This window comes from Psittacula echo (assembly GCF_963264785.1).
Source record: "Psittacula echo genome assembly, chromosome: Z".
In the NCBI taxonomy this organism is placed as follows: Eukaryota; Metazoa; Chordata; class Aves; order Psittaciformes; family Psittacidae; genus Psittacula; species Psittacula echo.
In genome coordinates this window covers 44,187,384-44,209,366 of record NC_137742.1, presented here as the reverse complement: position 1 = coordinate 44,209,366, position 21,983 = coordinate 44,187,384, and the positions used below count along the sequence as shown (strand labels likewise).

Here is a 21,983-nt window from a genome sequence, read left to right as displayed (position 1 = left end):
TTTCCAGTGAACCTACACAGAACAAGCTGTAAAGACAAGAGTCCAAAAGCAATCAAAACCATAGGTAGGAGACCCAACTGACAGTTCTAAGAACATAATTTTGCCATTCTGCAAATAGCAAGCCTGTAAAGTATTAGAAAACTGTTCTTTAAAAGTGAGTAATCTGAGGACAGACATCCAAATAACCCTGTGCCATCAGATTTGACATGCCAACTGAAAATGCAAACCGGTGTTTGTTATGGAGGTTTGTGAGTTGTTAGTTTTCCATTGTTTTCTCTGGCTAGATGAAGTCTGTAACCACCGTGAAAACAGAGCCATGATAACATCACAGAACCTGTAACTTGAGAATAGCTGTAAAAAAAAGACAAAAACTGTGCTGACCTTTCAAAGATCTGGGTGTGGAAGATCTTCCCCCAAGCAAGTGTTGAAAGCCAAGTGTGTGTCATGTAAGTACACACATTTGCCTTTGGGATCACCCGGGGATATATCGGCCTCTTGGGGCCCACAGGAGTTCTCCCTTCTTGTCTAAGGAATCACTGAATGCAGTTTCCCACACTGGCCAAAAGGGGCTGTGCCGGTGGAGTGAGAAGGTGGAGCCCTGAGTGAGCAAGAGCAACCTGAGAGTGCCTCCAGCTAACTAGACCTCAAGTGATACTCGCCGACCTGTGGATGGATTAACCAGGTGCTGGCTGCTGTTGCCCTGTGCTGCAAGTATCTTTCAACATTTACCCAAAGCTCTCCTGCACATGCTATACACATGGAGCTGAAGGAGACCACCCATGATCACTCAGGAGTGCACAATTTGGCCTTCCAGGTAAGCGTGGTTTGGTTTGCTTTGTGGGAAGTTGAAGGACTTACAAACAATGAACAATGCTTATTTCAGTCCCTGAAAAAAAGATGTAGCAATTTCTGCTTCTGCCTGCAGATGTTTTACAACATCCAACATGCTTTGCACTGATACTCTGACAAAATACAAGGCTGGAGCACAACCGACACATTCAAGTAGGCTCCTTTTACTGCTCATCTGCTGCCTGGTATACCAGTGTCTTTGAAAAGCCTCCTAACTCAGTAATCTTTCATAGGCTGATGTATCTCAGAACTAGCTCATCCATCTCTCCTATCTGATGTATCAGTTGCTGCTTTTTCAGGAGGATAGGTAATTCACAGTTCTGTTGGAGACGAGGTCATCATTATGCAGCATACACCTCATCAAATCAATATTAATAATATGAGGAAAATATTCATGTAATCACATGTGGCATATCTTCTTCCATGCATAAAATAAGTGCAATTGTCTCCTACTTCCAAGAAGAGCTCAGAGAGGAGGTAAGGAGCTAACCCAGAAGGTTCTGCATATTGTGCATATAAAGTAATGTTAACAACCATTTTTAAAAAAGAAGATCTCAAAAATGGAAGCACCAAAAACTGTCAAGAAGTTAGTTATGTTTCTCAGTGCCCAGCATCCCTGTACTTTAATAAGAATTAAGGCAGGGAACCCCCATCCAGGCTGGTTCACTGTACTTATTGCTGAAAGTAGAGCAGGTCAGAAAGAGACAGTGGCTCTAAAGAGCACTGCGTTAGTAAAATATCCCTTGCCCTCCTCTGCAGCTTCAGATCCCTATGCTGCCGCTTAGCTCAGCTAGCAGGAAAAGTAGCACATAGTGGGTGTGAATATCAGCCAGACACTATTCAAACAACACAGAAAGGTCTTTGTGAATGCTAAGCACGTGGAATATTGTGTAACACCAGTGACATCCAACCACTCTGTATATTTATTCATTGGGCTATAGCGACAGACAAGCAATAGATTGATTTGATAATCTGCTGATCAGGGAATATTTGTGGAATGTAAGGGAGTTAAGGTCAAGTCCCTACTCCAGTCAACAGTTAATAATTCATGCTAAGTAGGGCAGCTTCAAGAGTAGATGGATAGATAACTCTTAAAACATGATAGCCCAGTGGTTAGGGCATTCTCCTGGGTAATCAAAGCGCTCTCAAATGCATCTGTGCTTCAGAGCTGATAGCCAAAATCATTTCAACTTGGGTCTCCCTCAGTTCAAGCAAATGTGATAGGAAAGGGCTTCATCCTTGCTGCCTTTTCCTACAAAATTTGTGCCTAAGATAGTGAAGTTAGCTTCCAAAGTCTCTGCCTTCAAACCCTTGAAGGAAAGAAGTCCCTCCCTAGCTGCAGAATCTCAGTACCTAAGCTGAAAATCACCTCTTTCCTCAGCAGTCTGTGGACCACAGCACAGTGATTTGGGTTAGTTAATACACTGCCTTACACAGCCAGCTCACCTGGGCAATATGCAGGAAAACCAGGTGCTTCCTTTCCTTACCACTGCAGAAGTTTGCAAGAGCCCACATATCCTCTCCTATTTAAATAATTCAAATGTCAGATCAGGAATACTGTGCAGCAATTAAATCTGGAGCCTGAACCAGGTTTTCCAGTTACTTTTTTTTCCTGGAGCACCATAAAATTCCTCACATTTACCCTTACACTGTCTTTCTCTGACTCAACATACAAGTTGCTCCCTAGAGAAAATAAGACACAGAAGGAAATACTTCTATGTATAGAAAATAAATCACTTCACAGTAGGAGCCTCAGAGAAGACAAGTCTCATGGGGTTTTTTTCCTATTTGAACTTGTCTTGCACAAGGATTAAATGCTTTTCTTCCTCCAAAATACAGTGTCTTCTAGAATCAAGGGATGAGTATCTTCCCTAAACCACAAAATACAGAAGCGTTCTGGATTTAAGCCATTTGTAGTATCAGTGTGGGATTGCACTTCATAGGTACTTTCAGATGTACCTGAGCCATTTAATGATTAACACACAAAGGGATAGAAAAAATAAGACAGGGACAAAGTAAACCCGGGGTAGGTAGTTTGTTTTATAAAGTAAATAAGTTAAGGAAACAGCTTTCAGCTTAAAAAAGCAGCTCAAGTCTAACAAATGATGAATGAAGGATCATATCGGAGATTTATTATGTCAAGAATGGGAGGCATTGTGCCTTCTGTTATGGGGCACTCTGAAGCGGATGAAAAGGCTGAATACAGAGTAATCTGCCTTTGGCTAGTGGTACAAATGGTCAGAGGGGGATAACTATTTGAGCACTTCTCAATTTCACATTGCTTATTGATATTTAAACACACACATCCACACAGAAGGGTTTTCTAGTGAAACAGGATTTTAACTGCATCACAGAGGCTAGAATCAACAAATTGCCACTCTGCTTATACAGAGACACTGAGGAGTTTAATATTACCCCCTTAAATTATGTACACAATGTAAGGAGCCTAAACTTTAATCTTCAGACTCTTACCACTATTCCAAAGATTGTACATGGTTAGTGTCTACATACTAATGTAATACATTCTGTATCTATAATAATGTCATGTGCTATATATAGAAACACTATTGTGTCTCTTGCATTCAATGTGGTTCAGTTAACTTCTCCCTTATGGCGCCAGCTGCAAGATTACTACTGTTGCCCACATAATTTCCTGCTCAGAAACCCTGCAACAGTTAACAGGAACCCTAAAACTGAGATTGGATTCACCTAGCTTTGTATAGCCATCATTTAAGGGGCAAAGATTTTAACTAAGCAGTTTTGATGATTCAGATCTCTGCTAATGATGACATTAAACACCTCACACTTACTCCTCAAGGAACGATAAGAGCTGGCTCATAAAAAGGAATGGTGGGTGGGATGAAAAAAATCCCTGATTTTTAAAAGGAACTCAGATATAAACATAAAATAAATACAATGCAAAGGGAAGGTAACAGCTAATAAATATTTATTGTTCCATGCCCCCCTGTTGTCAATGTTATGATGCATTAAACAGTCAGTACTTGTTTCTGTAGAAGAGCACACCATGCTCTTAAGAAACTGATATGAGGAAGGATGCCTTTTAAATTTTGCCTTTTACTCGTGCTACATAAGGACATTGGTACTGCCATAACATACACAGCTTTTGTACTCCATTTCATTCAACCAAGCTTATAACATGTCATAAAATATTCTGTATATTTCTGTGTTTATCTCCATTCTCCAGAACTTCCTAGATACTTTTGTCTGGTTGGTTAATTAAAGACTATAGGCAGTATTAAGAATCTACATTTCATTCCCGTAATTGCCGTAATTTCTCTTGGAAATTAGGAAGGCATTGCACTGCGTAATTCCATCAAATACACACAGGAAAGTATGCAGTCCTTTTTTGCATTTTTGAAACTTGCTTTCTAAAGACAGGTTTTTTGGGTTTTAGGTTTTGGTTTGGTTTGGTTTTTTAATAATTTAACTCTGACATACTACACCTTCTCTTACAGGAAGCAGTGAAAATTAGTTGTGCCTTTAAGCTCTTTTCTTCTCAGGTTAAGTAAACATTCCTTGTAAAAAACATTTGTTGGATTCTTGTCTTTGTCATACTCATTGTGTTCCTGCTTGCCACCAATAGATATTTTGAATGCCATTAAAGGCGGGGATCATGTGCACCTTTTTATCTTCTCAGGAATGTGCAAATCTTTTTTCCTTTTTTGTATTTTCTGGCTTTTGCTTTCTGCCTCTGATGCATTTTACTTGCTCTGAGAGCAAATGGATTTCCTATTTCTTTTTTTTTATGGCCAGCGTTTGCCAGTCTATCATTTTAACTTGTTTATCCTGCATTTCAGGATACTATCCAACTATCCCACTCAAGACTGACAACTTAAGCTTTTAAAGGAAACACTAGTGTGCTCAGAGGTGGGTGAGGCTAATTTACAACCCATTTCAAAACACCTCATGAAGATTTATCCAGCTGAATTTAAATCTGGCAGTACATGTCTTTTACCTGCTGTCCCAACAGCTCATTTACTGTAGTTTAATACATGGATAATGAGCATTCATCCCTCCAGCCCTTACACTGAATTTTATCATTTGACAGGAATTTTAGAATGCTGTGATTATTGATCAAAAATTTTCTTCATCCATGTTTAAAGTGCATATTTACTGCTTCAGAATTTTGACACTGACTAGCAAAAGGTAGTACATGGGGGAAAACTTAGATGAATGGTCTTCAATTACACTGAATATTAAAAGAATAGCAAAGTTTTGAACAGTGAACCATACGGCTTCATTTCAGTTGACTGAATGCAATCTGAAATCCAATGAAATCTAGCCTGGTAGCTTAAAACTTTTGCTTTGAAGCATGCTTTTTTCACAGAGTTCCTTAAGTACCCTGATTCTAATCTCCGAAGCTAATGTAATGACCCACTCTTAAAGCATAAACAGTTTAACGAGCTGTCTGGATGCTCTGATAGCCAATCTGTTTTCTATCACTAACTGGGCGAGGTGGAAAATCATCTACCCTAAAAGCATGTGCTGTTGTTAGAAGCACAACTCATAGAAGTTACACCCTTTTAGCAAAACCAATCCCTCCTTCAAAAGGCAGGGAGGACACAGGAGGGAAGGTCAAAGAATGTAGTGACAAAAAGACTTGGCAAATGAACTGCTCATCTAGAGGGAACTGAGCAAACATTGTAAGAGCACTTCACTTTCCAGTACCCATGCCCTTGCCATGTAATCTAATATTTTAGAAGCAGGAAATTTCAATCAGTAAAAGTGCAGCAGAGTGTGAAATCAGAAGCAAAACTGTGTAACACTTTGCATATTGTTAGCATTCAAAACAGATGGATCAATTCTGTAATACTTCAAGTGTGGCCTAAAGGGAAGAGAATTTTCCCCTCCAAGCTCCTCTTATTTGGTTTTAACTTCCTGCTTCCTTATGACACTACAGACTGAGTAGGTTCAGAAGTGACATGGCATATTGCTGGATCTGGCGTGTACTCATATAAAGGCCATGGTAGCTATAGTACCTAAGGCTTGAACTCCCGTTTTCTGTTGTGCTGTTTCGTTCGACAGTCATTTCCAGGAAGGTGGGAAAGGATGCTGTGCAAATGAAGTAGAAGCTTTCTGGCTGGGTGCTTTGGTAGCAATCTGCAACAGCAGGTGATAAAAACAGGCAGACTGACATTTTAGTGTGATGTTCCTTCAGCAAACTCAGACTCTAAGCAAACAGGAAAAGGGAACAGGTGGTTTTATTTGCTACTTAAACATTGTTATTCTTATAAGAAATTAATTTTTTTTTTTTATTTTTTTTCCAAGGGGTAAGGTTAAATAACATATATTTTCACCAAACAAAACAAAAAATAATGTATAAAGGGGAGGATGAAGACATTGTACTTGAAGAATCAGCTATGAAATATAAGAAAATTACTCAGCTTCATGACATTTAATGGGTGCTTTAGTCAACAGAAGTCGTCTCTTGCTGAAGTAAACTTGTTATCAATAATAATTAGCCAGTTTCTACTGAATCTGGAATATACCAGAAATATGGTATAATCAGCTGAAATCAGTGGGGTTTATGCTTGGAGAAAATAACACAAATCTATCATTCTGAAGTGTGGGCTATTTACAGTCCCATCAATCACATCATGCTCTTACTATATTTTTGCTACATTACTCATACATTCACATATTTAAATTTTTCTAGAAATTATGTTATTATTGCAGTTGAGCGGTGGGTTGGACAAAGTGACTTCTAGAGGTTTCTTCCAATTTCTGTACTTCCATTGTCTGTAGACAGCAGTTGTTTCATAGATGCTTACTGAGTTTCACATTTGCTGAAAAAGTCCTAAGACATCTCCGCGTTTTCTTGCTCAGTCTTCAAAGAGACTATCCCAGGGATGTGTGTGTGCCAGTTACAGAACTGAACCACTTCATCTTCACTATGCTGTCTTTTTAATATATCTCAATGCTACAGTTAAGCGCTGCTTGTGATGAATAGTTTTTTGCACTTCATGGAGAGTTCAGTAGAGGCTTTCATTGTTGACTGCAGGGACAGCTATGACTCCTAATACAGCATGGTTAGAAGTGAAAGAGTAACAGAGATGCTTTTGATAAAGAAATATGTTCCTCTGAAAGGAATGCAAAGACATTCTTCTCTTAGAAGGAAGGGAACTGATATGTCAGCATCTGGTTTATCAGGGGCACAGCAGGTGAATAAACAGCTTTTTGCAACTCCTTCCTCTTCCACCAGATACACAAGGTTGCAGAAACATTTTTACTGAAGCCAATTTTTTGTGAAGTTTAGAGGCAGAACATCTTTAAGGATCATATATTACTGGGAAGTGCCCTGGTTGTTTCTACGGTCATGTTTCCATTAAAGGCAAAATTTAATATATGTCTAGTAGTACTGCCAATTCCTGCCTTTATGATAATTTACTATGATTAAGATTATTTTTATATTGTTCATTTGGAAATGATCATTTTCTTAGAAGGCTAAGTGGAGATATTCATTTACCGCTTTTATTACCATGCAAGTAATGAGATACTTCATGCAATAAAGTATTGCATGTGAAATGACTGTACCATAACTGCTGCTATAAGAAACCACTGAAATATGAAACATTTATATCAATTGTCGGTATAAATTATGTAACATTTAGTTTAAGAAGCTTTCTTAAAAAACCAAAATAAGAAGCAGCCCTTCAAGGATCATTATAAAGAAATAATGTACTCTTCAAAACATTAAGAAAAAGAAAACTAATAATAATAATTAATAATAATAATAATAATAGTAGTAGTAGTAGGAATAGTGGAGTTGATTATGGCTATCTTCAACTCTTTAGGTATTCCACCTACAACCAATGCAGTAAAGCTAACGGCTCTCTTTAAAAATACTCCAGGAGTTTCCGAGAGCAGTAGAAGTACATCTTTTTTCAAAAATATATATTTACTGCATATGCATAAGGGGCATATATACTGGAGTAAAGGTACTAACAAGCTGGGGAAGGCCCAGATAGGCCTTTCTGCCCTTGGTGGGCAGAAGGGCTAGATCTTTGCAAACTTGTTGAACCAGTGCTGAGGCAAAGCACAGCACTGGGAGTATATGTGAGTTTAGGTCAAGAAAACAGCAGATTCACAGTAGCTAAGCAACACCCATGGCAGATGCATGTTTGTGTAATAGCATGAGGACTTGAACACCTGAGCTCTGTACACTGAGTTGCTGGGTCCCTGTATTAGTTAATTAAAACATAGAAGCACAGTCATCAGAGTATAAACCAGTTTTTACTGCATATAAGAAAGGCTTTCAGTTTTTTATTTGAATCAATACAATTTCTGGTCCTGTCGCACCTCAGAGCGACAGCAAAGGTGTGGATGTTACAAATATGAAAGTTCCTGGAGACAACTCCCAGAGAATGAAGAATTCAGAAAATAAGAAAACTGTACATATTAACTGGGTATGGTTTAGGTTTTGGGTTTTGGTTTTTTGTTTGTTTAATTTTTTTTAATAACCTTATGTAACTTTATGAACCTCACATTCAATTTCAGCAATTGGCTATGATGATACTTCCAAGATATATATTTTTAGAAAGCCTTAATTTGATTTATATTCATAAACTGACAGGGAAGCAAGGTCTGTTCTCAGAAATTGGGAAAAAAACATAGAAAATTGACAGGATGTGGAAGATTTCAGAAAAATGTTTTCTAATGTCATAACTGCTTCATACAAGATAAAAAAGAGGCATCAGATATAGTGATCAGGGAGCATACCATGGATGACAAGTTGATACAGAGCATTTTTTCCTGAGAAGCTGGAGAAAGAGAAGCTGGAAACATTGGATTTCATGACACAATCTTTCAGTCAGACAGCGCATACATTTTATTAAATATCTGTTCTTTCAAAATAAGGAAAATTTCTTGACAAACACAAACTGGAGGCAACAGCTCTGATTCACAACTCACCAGACAAAAAAGAGGAGAATACAATACAGATTAATTCACAAGAAACACATCCATTTTTCCTTCTTCTGACTGTACATTTGTTTAAGCCACCACAGTAAGTAGCTCACTATGAAGACATGAAAGTCAGGTTAAAAATCCCCACAGATATTTTACTAGTGTCATGTATTAGTGTTTTCAAGTCCACACTCAATTTGCAACCTCATACCCTAAAAGTTCCATGAAAAGCTTCTAGAATTTCCCCTGTTGTAACATGTACCATGAAAACATATCTACTTGTCAAGTTTGGTGATGGTCCTTGAAGCAGCACGTGAGAAATAGAGTTTTCCTGATGCTGTGGATACTCTTTTGTGTCTTCCAGTGGATTTTTTTGATACAACCAAATGCCTCTGTTCTCAAAGCTGAAGTGATTCCAGACTTACAGTGATGGAAAGGGCCACTTGGACTGTTCTGGTATGGGCTCCTGTGAACTAGCCCATGATCTGAGATCTGAGAGGATGGTGATAGACAGTACATATACTTTCCTCTTCAAAAGACAACAAAAAGGAAAATGTCAAAACAAAAAGAATAACAGGAACTGATCATAGAATCATAGAATAGTTAGGGTTGGAAAGGACCTTAAGATCATCCAGTTCCAAACCCCTGCCATGGGCAGGGACACCCCACACTAAACCATGTCACCCAGGCCTCATCCAACCTGGCCTTGAACACCGCCAAGGATGGAGCATTCACAGCCTCCCTGGGCAACCCATTCCAGTGCCTCACCACCCTCACAGTAAAGAATTTCTTCCTTATATCCAATCTAAACTTCCCCTGTGTAAGATTGAACCCATTACCCCTTGTCCTGTCACTACAGTCCCTGATGAAGAGTCCATCCCCAGCATCCTTATAGGCCCCCTTCAGATACTGGAAGGCTGCTATGAGGTCTCCACGCAGCCTTCTCTTCTCCAGGCTGAACAGACCCAACTTTCTCACCCTGTCTTCATACAGGAGGTGCTCCAGTCCCCTCATCATCCTCGTGGCCCCTCTGGACTTGTTCCAACAGTTCCATGTCCTTCTTATGTTGAGGACACCAGAACTGCACACAATACTCCAAGTGGGGTCTCACAAGAGCAGAGTAGAGGGGCAGGATCACCTCCTTTGACCTGCTGGTCACGCTCCTTTTGATGCAGCCCAGGATACGGTTGGCTTTCTGGGCTGTGAGCGCACACTGCAGCCGGCTCATGTTCATTTTCTCATTGACCAACACCCCCAAGTCCTTCTCTGCAGGGCTGCTCTGAATCTCTTCTCTGTCCTACCTGTAGCTGTGCCTGGGATTGCTCCGACCCAGGTGTAGGACCTTGCACTTGGCATGGTTAAACTCCATAAGGCTGGCATCAGCCCACCTCACAAGCGTGTCAGGGTCCCTCTGGATGGCATCCCTTCCCTCCGGCGTATCAACCGAACCACACAGCTTGGTGTCATCAGCAAACTTGCTGAGGGCGCACTCAATCCCACTGTCCATGTCACCGACAAAGATGTTGAACAAGACCGGTCCCAACACCGATCCCTGAGGGACACCACTCGTTACCGGTCTCCAGCCGGACATCGAGCCATTGACCACAACTCTTTGCATGTGGCCATCCAGCCAGTTCTTTATCCACCGAGTGGTCCACCCATCAAATTGATGTCTCTCCAGTTTAGAGACAAGGATGTTGTGTGGGACAGTGTCGAACGCTTTGCACAAGTCCAGGTAGATGACATCAACTGCTCTGCCCCTGTCCATCAGTTCCGTAGCCCCATCATAGAAGGCCACCAAATTGGTCAGGCAGGACTTCCCCTTAGTGAAGCCATGCTGGCTGTCACCAACCACCTCCCTGTTTTTCATGTGCCTTAGCATGTCTTCCAGGAGAATCTGCTCCAAGATTTTGCCAGGCACAGAGGTGAGACTGACTGGTCTGTAATTCTCCGGGTCATCCATTTTCCCCTTCTTGAAAATGGGGGTTATATTTTGTTTTTTCCAGTTGTTGGGAACTTCACCTGACTGACTGATGGAAACTTTAAAAACAGAGAAAAGTAGTTGCAGTCAATGAAAGCTTCATTTTAGTCAAAGAAACCTGTTTCCCATTTAAAAGGTTCAGGTGAAAGTGTTCAGTCACTACTTTGTGCAAGTGTAGTAGAGATACATATACCCTCACTGACCCTTTTCCAGGCATGCTTTGACTAAGGCAGAAGCCTGCACACATGAAAGCATGGCTTTTCAGCTCGGAGGGCTGGGCTTTCCCAACTTATAATGTAGGTTCAAAAATCTGTGCTAAGCACCTTCATGCAATATACCCCAAATTTAAGCTCAGGAATAAATGATATTTCAATACTATCAGCACCCAATGTCCCTCAGGTAAAAAGCCCACCTCTTACAGCCACTGAGAAGAATGCTTCCAGTTGGCAGCATCTGTATTTCTCAGGTTTGTTTTATTTCACAGTCAAGACCAAAAAGAGATAGAAATTGAGGTTGGTGAAAATGCAGCCATAAGTTACAGTGCAGTTCCACAGAGTTACACAACTTCCACCCCCTCTCCTCCTGCAAAAACTGCAGTCAAGAGACTCGAGACACCTGTGCGTGTCACACTGAGCTTTCTCCTAGGGGAATGAGTAGCAGCTTCTGTGTACATATTGCTCTGCAACATTTTTATTACTCATTTTATGTTAACTTTGCCTTTGAGCTGGTTCAAGTCTCTCACTAGGAACTAACTTAGGGCTTTCCAGGACTTTCGGTGGCATCTGCAGAAGGAAAGTCAGATGGAATCAAGGGGCCAAAGCAAGGTCCGTGACGGGCCTTGCTTCACACAGCAGTTTGAGGAATGCTGTTAGTGCAAATGATAGTGATAGAAAAAGAAAAGGCAAGCTCACCTGCAGCTTGCCACCACTCCAGATGGCTGGGTACCAGGAAGCCAGCTCCCCTCCAGAGGGCAGGACAAGACCACTACTTCACGGAAACACTGTCTGTCATCACCATGGTGCTGGTGGGACAGCCAGGGGCAGGCCTGGCACAGCATTAAAAAGAGGAGATGGGAGCATGGCTCAAGGGTGATGTGTGGTTATGCTGCTTCCTTTGAATCCAACAGTTGCCTGCCCTGTGTCACCAGGCCCTCCGTGGGCCCTGCCACAAGTGTGGAGGTATGTACCCATGGGATAGGCACTTTCCCTCTGCCCTTCAGGACCAGGACAGGGAAAGTAATACAAGGTGGGCATGGCACGTGCTGAGTGACTTCAGGGGCTGTGCTGTTCCTAGCTGCCCCAAGGACAGTCCTCTGTCATGGTGGAGGTCAGGCTGCGGTTGTTCAAAAGCCTTGATGCAGCCAGGCTTATGTGGATTCAGGTAGTATAAAGGTGTGTTTTGATGAAAACGTCAAGTTTCTGCTGCAAAGCTAGCAAATGGATTCTAGCTCTCTTTAAAGGATTATCACCTGTTACCTTTTCTCAGCAGCTTTTCTTAATAACAGATTTATTGGCTTAGTTAAATTTTTAAAACACTAAGTTCCTTTCCTCTCTCAATTTAACCATCCTCCATACATAAAATTTCCACCATATTAAAATTCTGCAAAGAGAGAAGCAACAAAAAGCAGGGGTCATCAACAGGAGGTGCTGGGCAAGCTGGCTAATTGGCAGCTCTACCACTCCTACCTGCAGCTCTCACTTTCAGCATGCATGCGGTGGTAGTCTGTATGATGCTCTTTTTGGCTCTCAGTAACCTATATTTCCCCCCTGCCTTTATTTTCCCTTTCAAAATGGTGTGGATGGCTTGGGAAAGTTCACAGCCACAGTCTAACCACTGGGCTTGCCTAACACTGGTCACAGTGCTGGTGGCAGACAGAAGAGCTGGAGACAAGCGCTCAGCACAGATGGGAAAACCTTGACACTGCTTCAGCCATCTGCCAGTGGGGATCTGGGGTTTTGCGCCTTACTCACCAAGCATGCACCCCTCTCACAGCCTTGGCACTGATATGTTTTCCAGGAGGATGAATACATCAATATTGAGAGTGATCTGCATGAAAACAAACGTGACTCAGTAGATGATGAGCAACCACGCTTGAAAGGGTAATGTCTTTTGGATGAGTAAGTTTTCCACTTACTTCAGCTTGGCCTAAGGAATAAGCTGCCAGTGGTTCTGCTTCTGGAGTGACAGCTGCCATATTTCACTGCCATACCCCTGTTCTAAACACACCTTTGTACTGCCTAACAATTGCGTAATACAGAAACGTATTTAAAATTATTACACCTTTCAATTGACGTGTATGATGGTAGAACAATTCTTCTAAAGCCTTTCAAATTAAAGGAGCAAGATTTTTTCTCCTTTTCTACATTCTTCTGATGTTCTACACTCTTCTGATATTTCCATAAAAGCCTTTTTCAAGGAGAGGTCTTAAACTTTCTGTCAGGAATTTAAAGATTCACTATTGGCCTTTAATTTGCATGCCTATTTATCCCAGTGCAAAAAGAAAAAGAGACAAGAGGAAGAGGGAGAGGGAGAAGGAGAGATAGAGTGAGAAGGAAAGGGAGAGTGAGGAGAGGAGAGGAGAGAGCTGTAAAAAAGCCATTTTAATGGAGCAGAATTTTTACATCATTAATTCTGGTGTCAGGTGACCTCACGTAAAAGCACACATCTACATTTTACTTGAGGATTAGTTTATTGGTGAAAACTGCAAATCATGTGTAAGACATTAAAAAATTAAGAAATAATATTTAAAATCTTATGTTAATGTCTTAGTATTTTTCTGTCATATTGACTCTTCATATAAGCCTTCATAGAAATCATACTGTACTTTTCGTATTCATTCATATGACAGCACACCATTTCAGTTTTGAACCTGTCTTTCTATGAGCAACTCACGTTCTGGATATCTCAAATAGCAGTTTGTCTTACTCAAATGGGACTACTTGGAAAGATATCATGCTTGTACACACATACAGAAGCAGCTGTAAAGATTCTAGTTATGCTTTCGATGTGTACATACAGAACTTGGTCTTGTTAGTATGATCAGTTTTACTGATGCCATTATATAATGGCATAAAATACTGCTTCAAAAATCTAGCAAAAGTATTTAGAAGTAACTTAAATATTCTTTCATTTTGCCTCTCTGTTCTTCGGAGGCTTGTCATTACTTTAGCAGTTCATGAAACACTTTCTTGTTTAAAAAATATAGAGTTTTGTCCAGCAAAAAAAAAAAAAAAGCTGAGATTTGATAGATCAAACATCCAAGTTTGATGAGACTCTCCAATGGCATCTATCTAGCTTTACCCCACAAGTATGTTAACTGCATAGGCAAGTATTGGTACACCATTGGCAGTACAAAGCTAGTGGAGTCTCTCCTCTTCAAATACGGGCCCACAGGTGTCACTTGGCAGGAGGCACCTCTGCACAGAGATGGGTTGAGTTGGCATAGAGCTGAAGCCTGTATGGTTTTTATTCATTCTTGTTTATTTGTACTCCCATGGAGAACCGAGGGACAAATAAAGTTCACAGAGCTTACTGTTCCCAAGGTCCCCTTGTTGTTCTATCAGCAGCAGGTACCATTCCTTCTGGCAGTGAAAGCTCCTCCTGGGCTGTAAGCTGAAGAGCACTTTGCTCTATTCTGATTGCAGTCAGGCTACTACTTGTTCTGCGGGCTCTGGTTTTTGTAGTTGGTTTTCTGCTTTGTCTGGGCTTATTTTTGTCTTGAGCACCTGACAACTCTATAACTCAACAACTCTACTAAGTTATTTTTTGTAAATTAGCTTCTAAGAGCCGGCACTAATGTGACCTAATGTCTTCCTTGTATCTCTCAAAAGGGATATTCACAAAGGGTGCTTCCAGTTTGAATGTCATCAGTTTCTTTCAACAGATAGTACTGAATAGGCTGTGGTCTGAGACACAGCTCATTTGAAAGATCAGTCTGTTGGTAACAAGCATTCACTGCATGTGCAAGGTGTTGACATTCACTTACAGAGTACCTGCAGATCAGAAAAACTTTTGAGTTGCAAAATGCAAGCAAGAATAATTTTGGTTTATACAAATATTCACATTGAAGTTCTACTTTAAATGTTCTTAAGAGATATTATGTTTCTCCAACGTGCTTCACCTTAAGACTATAGGATTGGCTTTTAGGAAGTAATCTTTCCTTTCAGAACAGAGCTGCATATTTGTGACATATATATGCCTCAACATTCAAAATATCCTGATACCACCTAAATTAATAAATAACAAGGGAGAAATAGATGTTGGAGCAAAGAAGAGATTACAATGAGTTGTAATATTAAAATAACAATTTTAAATCTCAGAGGACCCATTATCTACTATCTGTTAATGCTACTTATATTTTTTCATTTTTTCTGCTTGATGGATGAACTGTAAATTTGATAAAGGAACTCTGGTTTATTCAAGCATCTGTCTCTCATTTCTCCTTTTCTTTTCCTATTATAGCTAATCTCTGCTGAGACTGGGTAAATAACCTCATGTTCTTACAACTAAAACAAAAAAATAAGCTATGATCTGTAAGGCAACAGGAATTTCCAGAACTAAAACTGAAATACCAGAAGAAATTAAGACTTACCAGAGACCCTTTTACTCTTTGCACTGGTGAAGGGATATGTTCCTGCTTGCTGTTCTGAGTGCTGATTTGAATTAAGTTTATACTCGTTGTTTACCTCCAGTTTCTTTTAAATTAATCAGTTTATATAACGTTGCCTTTATAGACTGTAGAGTGTGAACCACCACCTTAGAAAAGCTGAGCTATAGCTGTGATTTCTTTTTCAGCTTGCACAACACAAGGGTGTTTACCTAGCTACAGCTTTTGTAGCTGAAATAAGTCCACATCACCAGCATGCTTCACATTGAATTAAATCCCTTAACTGCTATTTCCCAAAATTTCCCAAAACATCCTTCATAAAATCACTCTGTGTTACCCTCAGCAAGATGAGAAAAGAAAGAAGTGAAGTATGTAGTAAGTGAAAGAACAGATACCAAGATAGGACATTCAAATGTAATAAATCAATGAAAAGTTAATTTAATTAACAACCAATTTTTCAAATATACAGAAAAATCCATGCACACTGTAATGAGATTTCAGATGGATATTGGCTATTTTGCATACACAAATGCAGCTTTAGGCCTTTACAACTACTACTGCTCCACATTTCAGTGCTGGGCTGGCTGTATTGACAATCTGTGCGGATCTAGTAATGAGCATTGAGTCTTTACGTACCAGTTTGCACTAACCCTATTAACAGACCTCTGAACAGAAGAGTTGTACTTCAGAGGTGAGCAGAATTGGCCTTCTAACTTCAACCAGTTAGATAGTCAGATTTTCATTTTTACTTGTGTCCTAGTTTTGGCTGGGGTAGTTAACTTATTTTCTTCCTTGTAGCTGGTGCTGTGCTGTGTTTGGGTTGAGAAAAATTATAACACACCAGTGTTTTAGTCGTTGCTAAGCAGCACGTACCCTGACCAAGGACTTTTCAGTCTCATGCTCTGCCAATGAGGAGAGGCAGGAGAAGCTGGGAGGAAGCAGAGACAGGACACCTGACCCAAACTAGCTAAAGGGATATTCCATACCACAGCATGTCATGCTCGGTATGGAAAGTAGGCACAGTTGGCTGGAAGGGGCCAACTTGGGCTCCAAGTTTTTGCTCAAGGATGGGCTGGGTATCAGTCATGGGTGGTGGGCTTTACCCTTCTCTCTCTCACTTTATTATTACAACTACTACCACAACCACACCACTACTACTACTACTGATTATTATTATTATTATTGTTATTATTGTCATTGTCATCATCATCTTACATAAATTATGAAATTGTTCTTATCTCAACATATGTGCTTTACTTTTTCTAATTCTCCTCTCCATTCCACTGAGGGTTAGGAGGGAGTGATGGAGCCGCTGTGTGCTACTTAGCTGCTGGCTGGGGTTAAACAGTGACAACATGTCCCACATCAAATCAAAGGAGTCCCCCCAAAAAGCACTGCAGATGTCAGCACAATTTTCTTTGGCACTTTGAGATATGACTTTAAGTCTTACCAGGTGCAGCATACTCCAACACACTCCAACAGAGAATATTTAATCAATTTAACCTGATCTTCCTGTAAAATTACCCTTTTTTTAAATTTATTTATTTACATCTTAAGTTTCTGTTCTGTTTGTTTTCTTTTTTATTTTTTGTTTTGCTTTGTTTCATTTTTCTAGGCATTTAGAAAAGAAATATGATAAAGCCTGTGAATTTTGCAAGAAACATAAGACCAGAATTCACTATGTGATCTATGGAATTTTAATAACAGGTATAGTATATTACACCTAAGGTTGCTGAAGTTTTATTTGTTTACCTTTATGAAATTATAGACTATGTCTGTCTTCTATCTTACACAAAAACTCTTGTCTTGACAAATGCATTTGAAAGGAGATAAAAATGTATTTAGACCCAGAGAAAGCTCCAGATCACAAAACCTCCACTCATTCCCAAACTTAAAAAAAGCACAGATCTTGCTACACTGCTCCTGCATCATGCTTCAACTCTGACTAGCAATTACATTTGGGATGAAAGGGTAGTTCTGTTTGCGTCTGCTTCATTACCAGCCCACTCCAGGAGGCTTGTTAAATTACAGTTTGAGGAACTTGCCCAAAACCATGCACAAATCACATTAAAAAGTCAGACATCAACTTGGACTGAACTTAAGTCAGCAGGCTAGAAATGGAAGTTTTCTGTTCTGACCCATATCTCTTGATATCCACAGCAAATGTTTGCTAGAGGAAATATGGTTTATGTCAGTATGCACTGCAAATTCATTCAGATATTCTTCTTTGTCCCTTTTGTAATTAACCAGTAGGTTGGTTTGTTTCCTTCAAATTCACCAAGCTTCTTTTTGAGATCCTCTTACTTGAACACTGAGAACATAAAGAAGCAAAATATGTCTGTGTGATACATATCAGCATACCATAAGTGGTTAAAAAAGGGTCATTTGCATGCTGAATATCCTGCCCTCCTAGCTTAAGCTCATCTTGCTTTGTCACAGTACGGACGTATCTTGGCTCAAAAAGTGAGCTCTATGGATATGTCAGGGTTAAATCCATAAAAACCAACTTGCCTTACAAAACTCAGTAGCTCTTCTGCCTTATTTGCCATAGACAAAATCAGATTATTATTTACAAGAACTGAATATTTCACTGGCCTGCATGTATTTGCAAAGAATCTGCCAAATGACAAATCAATTCACAGCTACTTTATGAGGTAAACTACTTCTAAGCTTCCCAATTATTCGAAAGGGCCATCAAATCAGACAATTGATGAATGTTTTTAAGTGTTTCTTCTACTAGTTTTATTGGATAAACTCATCTTCCTGTGAAAGCAGGAACAAGACCCATTGTTTGCAGGTTTTAGACAGGAAAAAGCAGTTTTGTAGACATGTTTGATTTTCCCAAGTGATTAACATGTTTTATATGAATTTGTCTTGGCCAAAGCATATAACCTGCTTCGACAGGATGAAAACCACCTTTCATATCAATGAGTATATCGTAAGTGAAAACACTGTGTATGAAACCATTTTTTCAATATTTAGGCCAAGGATCAAAAAAGCACTCAAAAGATAAAGACAGGCATAACTTTTACCACATAGTTTCCATTTGAGATTTGATTCTGTTTTTAAAAAGACCAACCTCACTGATATATTCTTGTTTCTGTGACAGCATATTTGGCAGTAGTCGTTGCAGCCTGCAGCTTGAATTTTCAGAAAGCCTTCCCACTCTTTATCATCACTGTCCTAGCCATCTCCTTCATCTGCTGGGACTTTTTAATAGCTAAGTATGGAGACAGAATTGCTGCGTACTTTTCCACTGGAGTACGATACCTGGAGAAACAGTGTTTTTGGCTGAAATGGTAAATATTAATTACTTCTTATTTATGCAGAAAGACAAAGCATTAGTCAATTTACTTCTACAGTTTTATTTCACCTTAGACACCCATAAGCACAGGGTTATGGATCAATCATACAAATTGCAATAAGACCAAAGAATACAAACAGAATAATTTAATATTTTCCTGTTTATAGATGTCAGGTTCACCTTTAAGATTGCAATACAATACCTAGGTATCAAAAGTCTTGTCAGAAAGCGTAAAAAAAAAAACCTCTTCACATTCAGATAGGACAAGTTTTGGGTTTGAAAAGAGCATGTTCATAGTAGTTCAGGTGTGTTGTAGCCTGCCTTCATTAGGCAAGTGAGAAAGTGCCTTATTGTCACTTGCTCAGAGTGACAATTTCATGAGATACGTAAAAGATTTAATTCTAATGTATGCAGACTACTAAAGACCAATGTGTGTTATGTAGACACTACTTGTTCATATATCCACATAGCAATTCTTAATTGACCTTTAGGAATGAAAACAAGCCAGACATATTTAGTGTCATAATAAGATCATACAGCCTTATTTGGGATGATAGATATCCTTCTGGTAGATAAATGGTAAAACCTTAGAACTGGTAGATACTTATTCCAAGAATTCCTGAGCAGTTATAGGGAATATTTAAGTTATTCCTGAGAAAATGGGAAGCTAAAGGAGGCTCATAGACCAAAGTAAACACCAAATGAATTCTTATTAGAAAGGAAGGGAAATTGGGCAGCTACCTTCTGTCTCAGCTAGGTCACCTTCTATCAGAGAGAAAGAGCTCTAAGCAGGAGTCTTTTCGTGTTTAGGGAAATGTCCCAATTTTCTCATGAGATTTCAAAATGTTTGCTACAGGAGCAGAAATTTCTAAGAAAGATGCTGTAAAGATTGTGATCCTACTCAGGAGCCACATTAGAGACTGGTCACACACAGACACCTGCGTTAGGCAATCTGGCAGCCTCTCTGAGGGAAGGAGCAAACAGAACAGGAGAGCCCTGATGAGCAAATGGAACAAGCCAGGGGCAGTAATAATACCTGGGCTGCAATCCTTAAATTGTACGTATCATAGGTTAAGTGCTTAACTAGGTTATGGATTCCTTCAAGAGACAGAAAGTGTCTCAGGTGTAGAAAATGTTATTCAGCCATGCAATGGCTAACCATTTTGGGTAAAATAAGTATCTATGTATCGCTGAAATCAGTAGAAGCTAAACAACTGTTAGACACAAATAACATTAGAGAACTGTGACTAAGCTTAGTTTTCCTCTCTGTAAATGGATGGTGTATTTCCTTGCCTCTCACTTCAATATGCAAGCTGAACATAGTTCTGTAATATTGGAGACCATAGAAACACTGAACACAGGTGCACACATGGCTTTTGTCACTGTTTCTGAAATAGCTGAAATTGTTGTGATAAGTTATTTTTCTAAACAGAGTACAGCCAGTTACAAAGAAGTAAACAGTTTATAACCTGCACTCTGCAGTTTGGATCCACCACTTAAACAGCAGAGTGCAATTTGTAAAAAACCACAGCCTGCCTTGCCTGGAGCTAAGATTCAATAAAGAACACAAGGAAAGTAAAGGAGGATGGAGGAGAAAGGAGGGTATCTTCTCACACTTCATTTAACAGAGATAACTCCCAAACAAGAGTGACTTGTGCTTTATTGAGTTTCCCCCACACTCTGACTTTGGAGACATGGTTGGAGGACATTTCTTCTGGATGCCACCAATGAACATTGCATCAGCAAAGGCAGGTTCCTGCTTGTATAGAGTCACACATTTCAGTTTAATACATTACTCAGAGTTAATTCATAGACTGAGGTATAACTATTGTGAGGAGGGGAAGGAATATCTGTTCTACTTCAGGATGCCATGCCTGACTCTTCTTCTTTTTCCTAGGGTTTTGTGTGCAGCTCTTATTATAGCTATCATCTGCTGGCTCATCTTTGACACAGCAAAACAGGGATCCCACCAGCTGATCTCCTTTGGTGGGCTTGTGTTGTATGTTCTCTTGATGTTTATCTTTTCCAAATATCCAACCAGAGTGAGTATTTAATGGTTCTTTTGGGGTTTTGTGGGGTTTTTTTTTTTTTTTGGTTCAATGTCTCAGAAGCTATTTCTCTATGCTAGTACCAAGCTCAGCAAGAGTAATGAAAAACCCACGAACATCAAAATTTAGGCTTACCAAAGCCCAGTGATGTATTTAATTTCTGAGGAAATTAGTTTTGCTCTGGTGTCTTGGGGAGCAGGTGTAGGGCTGTACCAGCATCTGAGTCTCACTATTTTGGGAATCTGCTGCCTGTCCTTTGTTACAGCCCTGACCTCCTTGAGTATCAGTGCAAGATGAGGCAGGCCTGCATGAGATCCATGCTTTCCACTCGCAGGAGGTTCACAGCAGTCTTCAGGACATCACAAGCACTTATTTGAGGACACTGTCATTGCATCAACACAAAACACGTGGAACTGGAGACATTTCCCTCATTTATGCTGCTCTTAATCTCTCACAAGTTTAATTTCCACTGCAAATGCAGCAGCTGAGGCCAAGCTGAGGTCTTCAATTTTCGCTAACCCACTCCCACAGGCTTGTCAATGCCATTTATTTTAATTTTCCAGATGATGTCCTTTCTGTGCTGCTGTGATATTACAAAGGGGTTACTTTAGCCACCACAACTCCTACTTCAGATTTTACCCTTGTGTGCATGCCTAGCATACAGTGGATACTTTTATCAGTCGTAACTTAATGACTAATCCGTTGCCCAGGTCCTCAAGTTTTACCAACACTTTTTCAACACTCCTGCACCAGTGCTAAAGCTTTCTTAACAGAAAAAGTACCCTCAGCAGGGACTCAGTCTCCAACTGAGGTAAACTCATGTATTTCAAGTGCTTTGTGCTCTCCCATAGGTACTTATTAAACCTAATTGGCTTCTGTTATTCAAATATCATCTGAATAAATTGGAGAGTGCCATCTCAGGTCTTTGCCTTGTAAATAATAACATTCAATTTTCACAAACCAAAGATATTTTCTGAGGCAGCAAAGCAGAAATTTACAGTATAGTGAAGAGGCAGTAGTCATAGGCAGGCACAGGTTTTCCAACTGCCTTTATGTCTTATGAATTGCAACATCTAACTGTGAATAGTTTGCAAGTAACAAAGATCTTTAAAGTTGAGGAACAGAAGCAGAGTTGAAATTGGATAAGCACACACAAAAAAAAATGTAGCAAAATCTCCTTATTCCCACTCCAGATATGTGAAGAATTTACATGCTCAGTTACTTGTGTTTTTTTTGATGTTTCCATTCCAGTTTAAAGGAAAAAGATAA

General features: G+C 39.8%; 1 protein-coding gene across 1 annotated transcript in view; it reads left to right on the top strand.

Moving 5' to 3' along the window:
* Window positions 1-757: 757 nt before the first annotated feature.
* Window positions 758-21,983, top strand: part of SLC28A3 (solute carrier family 28 member 3) — a gene marked incomplete at its 5' end in the record, with an annotated part of 42,764 nt that continues 21,538 nt past the window's right edge. The window contains 6 exons of the mRNA XM_080637733.1: window positions 758-814; window positions 8,175-8,276; window positions 12,773-12,855; window positions 16,978-17,069; window positions 18,472-18,661; window positions 20,564-20,708. Of these exons, the coding sequence (XP_080493859.1) occupies window positions 758-814; window positions 8,175-8,276; window positions 12,773-12,855; window positions 16,978-17,069; window positions 18,472-18,661; window positions 20,564-20,708 (669 nt within the window). The remainder of the gene's footprint in view (window positions 815-8,174; window positions 8,277-12,772; window positions 12,856-16,977; window positions 17,070-18,471; window positions 18,662-20,563; window positions 20,709-21,983) is intronic.